The 5593-nt window shown below is 63.2% G+C and overlaps 2 protein-coding genes across 2 annotated transcripts in view; one reads left to right on the top strand and one right to left on the bottom strand.

Moving 5' to 3' along the window:
• The window catches only part of MNEG_6592 (Fatty acyl-CoA reductase 1), a gene marked incomplete at both ends in the record, with an annotated part of 5382 nt that extends 3960 nt beyond the window's left edge, over nucleotides 1-1422 (top strand). The window contains 2 exons of the mRNA XM_014044933.1: nucleotides 910-1147; nucleotides 1322-1422. Of these exons, the coding sequence (XP_013900387.1) occupies nucleotides 910-1147; nucleotides 1322-1422 (339 nt within the window). The remainder of the gene's footprint in view (nucleotides 1-909; nucleotides 1148-1321) is intronic.
• A 1129-nt stretch (nucleotides 1423-2551) lies between these two features.
• Nucleotides 2552-5528, bottom strand: MNEG_6591 (hypothetical protein; the record flags this gene model as incomplete). Its single annotated transcript, XM_014044932.1, has 7 exons — nucleotides 2552-2887; nucleotides 3284-3440; nucleotides 3773-3951; nucleotides 4433-4522; nucleotides 4850-5012; nucleotides 5276-5379; nucleotides 5520-5528. The coding sequence occupies 7 exons, from the start codon at nucleotides 5526-5528 to the stop codon at nucleotides 2552-2554; spliced, it is 1038 nt and encodes a 345-aa protein (XP_013900386.1).
• Nucleotides 5529-5593: the final 65 nt, after the last annotated feature.

Here is a 5593-nt window from a genome sequence, read left to right as displayed (position 1 = left end):
AGACGAGCCTCTCCCGCTCATCCGTGCGTCCCTGACGCCCGTCGAGCCCGCCGCCGCGGCGTACCTCGCCGCGCAGCGGCAGCTGCACCAGCAGCAGCTGCTCGAGCGGCAGCGGCGGCGCGGCGAGCCGCTGCTCGTGGTGCACGCGACGACGGGCGCGACGTACCCCTCCTGCGCGTCCGAGGCGATCAACTCCTGCATCGATTTCCTCAAAGCTCACCCCTCCCCTAACTGCCTGCTGGTCGGGGGCACGCGCTGGCTCGCGCACCTGCCGGCCGGCTGGCAGCCGGACCAGCGGTGGGTGGCGTTCTGGCGGCTTTACAACTGGGCCAAGGTGGCGCTGGTCTGCCTCCTCCTCAGGTGCGTGTGCGACTGTGTAGCAAGGGCGGCACGCTGCGCGGTCTCCATGCCCCTCGCTTGACGGCGGCGCGGGGCGGCTGCGCACCGCGTCGTCCCGCGCCCGCCATTCGGTCGTGGCTTTCCCGCCTGTACGCTCATGGCGCGTCAAGCTCGGGCCCGCGCCACAGCAGCATCCTGCCGTCCCATTTTTTTAACCCGTGCCCGCCCGCCCTGTTGATGCGCCGCCCCCGAGCAGGCTGTTTGGTCTGCATCGTGCGGCCCAGAAGCTGTCGGTCGGCTTCCAGCAGTGGTGCATCAACAACCACCCCAAGGCATGCAGGATTCGGATGCCTTGCGCGTGCGCATCTGACGTCTGTTCAGTATCAACCATGGCAGCAACATGCATTTCTGTCAGAGCGTGGCGCTGGCCTTGATGTGCCATGATGAGGGTGAAGCACACCACACGCTGCACCGGCTGCAGCATCCAGCCAGCCCTCCCCACGGTGCTCCCCCTCCACCTTCCCTGACACGCGCCCCTCGCCGCCACCCGCCGCACACCCTCCAAAACAGAATGACACCGGGCTGCTTTTTGACTCTGCGGCGCTGCAGCAGCTGCATGCGCGCGTGGAGCCCAGTGAGCGCCTTGACTACCTCCTCACCTTTGGCCCTCCCCGCGCCGAGGGCGTCGGGCCGGAGGCGTGGGCGGCAGCGGCTGGGCCTGGGGCCAGTGGGGTTGGGGGGGATGAGATTTACGAGCACCCGGCCGCCAGGATGGGGTGGAGGCGGTACGCCATGAACTGCATGGCAGGTGAGACGGATGGGTGACGGATGGGCGGGTGAGGCGCCCAACGACTGCAGCAGAAACTTAAGGATACCGGGGGCGTCCCGGTGCGGTCGGCGCGCCTGGCGCCAGCCATCCCTCATGCAGGACCTCCATTTCTTCAAGCTCACACTTCACCACGCCTCTCGTTGCCCCGCGCAGGGATAATGCACATGATGACAGGAGCCACGCCCCCCAGGGTGGCCCAGGTCCCCGACCGCCCCGGTGAGGTTATCGAGCACGACTACAAGCACATCCGCTGATGACTCATAGTACAGCATCGATTAGGACCCCAGTATTTCACGCCCACATTGCTCTACCGGTACTGGCGTACTGCACACATCCGTCGCCGACTGCTCGTTTGCAGCCTTTTGCGGGCTGGACAGGCGACCTCCCACACGCTCACACAGAACTTGCAATTCCAGGTACTGATGCACAACCTCTGCCCCAACTCAGAGACCCACGCATGCTTTTTCATGGATCGGGCGCAGTCGACCCAGGGGTTGGCAGCCGGGTTTCTTATGTTCGCATATTCTTAGGGCGCTTGGAGTCGGTGCTCGTTGCGGCGCGCCGTCTGACTGCCGAGACCGCACCAGGGTTGAGTTTTATTTGCTCCCTGCCACTGTGGGCCTGCCCAGGTGCGGCGGGCGGCCGCCGCGCGCTGCATGTGCGGCAGCAGAGCGGGCGCATGGATGCCCACCGGCAATAACTGATTGCAAGCTCCAGGACTGTCACTCACCACTTCAACTTTGTGGCCGAGATCATCCTTTATGAGTCCCGCTTCAGGTCATTTCACTGTCGCATGGCTGCAGCTCGAGCGCCGAACCTTGAGGCGCAATCGCCTGTCTGTTGCGAATTCCCCGTTTGGTGCATTCCCCACTTCCATTCTCCCAGCCCTGTCCCAGCGCCTCATGTCCCTGCGGGGGTTGTGCCATGCCACCCATGCACTCCTGCATGCCGACAATGGCAGCTGAACATTTCATACACCTGCGTCCATACAGGCAATGTCCTCTGATTGTTGCTGAGTAACCACCAAACAAATTGTGAACCGACACAAATTACCGGAGGCGCCAAATGCGCCTGCTGTGTTGTGAATAATTGGTTCAGCCAAAACAAGAATCATGCATGCAAACAGGTTGGTGGCGTGCCTCGCGGCACAGCGCAAAAGTGTCCATGCTTCAAGTGCCAGTGGCTCAATTGAGCTCCTAAAGACTCTAGAACCAAAAACTGGGCACACTGCCGCATGCTGCAGGAAGGGCAGAGCAGTGTATCTGATGCAAGGCCAGAACAAGGTACTGGTGGTGGCGGGCGCAACAACAGGTTGATAGCGTACGGCCGCAAAAGTCAGGCAACCGAATAAAGTCAAAATTATAAATAAGACATGAGACCGCATCAGAACAGCCGCAGCATCTCCACCAGCGCGGCGCTCGCCGGTGGCATGTAGATGTTCCACGAGAGGTTCCCGTCCGCCGCCCGCACCCTCAGCGCGTGCTCCGACGACGGCTTGCCCGCCTTCACTGCGTTGTCGTCAAAGTAGACGCCCCCCAGGGTGATGCCCGTCTTGGCCTCAAGAGGGTTGGGCCCCGGCGCCAGCAGCCGCGTGACCGTCGCCGGCCCGAAGCCGCCCGCCTTGTCGACCTCCAAGGTTACGTTGAGGGCGTCCGAGGGCCGCTTGTTGATGACGACGACGCGCAGCAGCTTGTCCTTGGCAGACCAGAGCGGCCAGACCTGCAATGTTGAGCATTTGGGAGAATCAGGATGGATTGAAGCATTGTCCAGCGGCTGCCCGCTTCTGGAGCCATCCAGATGGGGATTCTGATTTGGAGCGGGCGGGCGATGCGTCCGTGTTGCGCGCCCCAAGGGGCCAGGCAAGGCGATCTCATGGCAGCGCGTCAGGCGCTCCCTCTCCCGTCTCGGCAGCTGGCGCGCGCCGCGGGGGTCGCGTCCATGGTGGCTGCGCAGGCTGGTGTGGCATGCAACTCCGACGACGCAGGCAAAGCTCGCTTCAGGCGCGCGGCCAGCGGCGCTGCTTCTCCTCAAGCCGTTTGTCTTGCCCCCCTCTCAGGCGACACTCTCTCCTGCCTCAATCTGCCATCCTGCCTCAATCTGCCCCGCCCGCCGCACCTTCAGGCCGTCTGTCTGCCCGGTCAGCGCCGCCGGCAGCATCTGCGCCTGGCTGCCAACCGCGCGCTGGAACATCGCCATGCCGTAGAACACGGGGCGGATGCCCACGGGGCGCACGTTGTTGGCCTTGTCGTACCAACGGATCAGGGCGGAGTACCTGCGAGCAGGGGGGGCGAGACAAGGGACAGGGTCGTTGGGTGGGCTCAGGGCTGAGGGGGGCGGCCGTTGGCGTTTGAGCCGTGGAGGGCGGGATTTAGGAGGGGCGGGGTCGCGGCGAGGCTTTAGGGGGCGTGATGAGGCAGGGGCGGGTGAGTCAGGAGGCCAGGGGTGCCGTCGTGACCACAGACACACTCTGAAGTTTGGCTTCATGAGCGGGTTGTGACAAACATTTTGAACCTGGCATACAATCCCATCGTTCTTATCAGGATTGCGGCAGATCCTGCGGCCCAAGCAGCGCAGCGGCACGTTTGAAAAACGACCACTGCTCACAGGTTCTGGCCCGCGCCCTGGTGCAGGTTGATGCCGACGGCCCCCGTGGCCGCTACCTCGAACGCCGCGTCGAGCGTCCACAGCGCGGATGCGAAGACGTTGCTGACGCCGTCGCGGCCGCTGTTGCTGATCGAGTTCATCTCCGCCACGCGCAGCGGCTTGCCGTACTTGGCAGCCACCTGCGGGGACGTAGACATGAACGCAGCGCAGCGCATCAGCCCCATGATGCGGCTGGAAGTTCAGGAGCGTGTGCGTGCTGCACACTTGAGAGGTTGTGGATTCTAAAGGAGACGTGGAGATGGAAAATTCAGCCCTGAGGGCCCTGTGCCACTCCTGCCAGCGCGGCTGAGTCAGCCCCCCGCCTGTCAGGACACCGCAGAGAGCGCACGCGCGTGCACACACACACACACACTCTCTCTCTCTCTCTCTCTCTCTATCTCTCTCTCTCTCTCTCTCTCTCTCTCTCTCTCTCTGTCTCTCTCTCGCACACACACACACACACTCACACACACTCTCTGTTTCACACACGCACAGGCACCAAAATGCCTGCACACACACACACACACACACACACGCACACAAACACAAACACACCAGCTCACACACGCGCACACACACACACACACACGGTCCCTTGCACATGCAACAGCGCAGCCTCACCCCCACGAGGGCCCTGAGGTTCGCCATCTCCTTCTTGATGGGCGCATCATCCAGCAGCGTCGCCGCGGTGTTGGCCGTCTCCTTGGTGGCCTTTGGGGGGCAGAGGCGAGGGGCATGGCGGGCAGATGCGTCGGCAGGCAGGCACGGCCGGCGCAGGGAAGGACCGCAACGCTTCGTCGGCAGGCAGCAGTGCAAAGCAGACGCTGTAACGCCTGTCCTGCCCTTGCTTGAGATGACATGTGCAGGGTGGAAGGGACCCGTGCCCTCCAAAACCTCAAACGTATCCGCACACACCTGCACCTGCATTGGACACAAGCACACTATACGCATTGACACACACTCATTCACTTGCACACACGCATGATATACACACATGGACACACTTATACACGCGGCCCCGCACCCCCCCCCACCCACCTTATACCAGTGCACCGTGACCAGGCCCACGTACTTCCCACTCGTGTTCAGGAACCAATTGATGGTGGAGGTTCGCACGTACACGTGGCCCCAAGCGGGGCCGGCAAAGTCCGCAGTCGCCGCGCATTGGTCTGGGGTAGGGCAGGCCAGCTTCTTGGCGTGCCTGGGGGTGGGATTGGGGTTTAGGGGCAAGGGCGTGCGGAGGAGGGGTGCTGAGGGGCGGGGCTGTTGTGGGCTGTCGATTGCGCTTTGAAGGCTGAGGAGGGCGTGGGGCCCTCACTGCTGGCTGGTGGGCAGGGGGGCCTCGCAGAGAAGCTGGCGGGCAGCTGCTGCCACGGCAGCGACGGCCTCGCGTGGGATGCGGGACGCAGGCGCCGGCGCTCGCACGGGTGCGTGCTAGGCGGCGGCGGCGCCCTCTGGGCTCACCCTTCCCAGTCGCCCCAGAAGCAGCACTCCACGTAGACCTCCCCGCTGGCCGTGACGGTCTCGCCACGCCAGCTGCGGCTGGTTTTGTTATTGTAGAAGTTGGGCTGGCAGCACGTGCGTGTGCGTGTGTGATTGTGTGTGTGTGTGTGTGTGTGAGAGAGAGAGACAGAGAATGTGTGTTTGTATGCACACGTGTGTTTGTGACACGTCCTGCAGCGTGTGTATATCGCGCCGCTCAAAACACTGCTGGCATTGCTGTGCAACAATCAGTCACCACCACCACCGGCTCCTGCGCTGCTGCGATCTGACGTCTACAGC

Source organism: Monoraphidium neglectum (assembly GCF_000611645.1).
Source record: "Monoraphidium neglectum strain SAG 48.87 unplaced genomic scaffold scaffold01084, whole genome shotgun sequence".
NCBI classification, from domain to species: domain Eukaryota; kingdom Viridiplantae; phylum Chlorophyta; class Chlorophyceae; order Sphaeropleales; family Selenastraceae; genus Monoraphidium; species Monoraphidium neglectum.
This window is presented reverse-complemented; position numbering and strand designations above follow the sequence as displayed.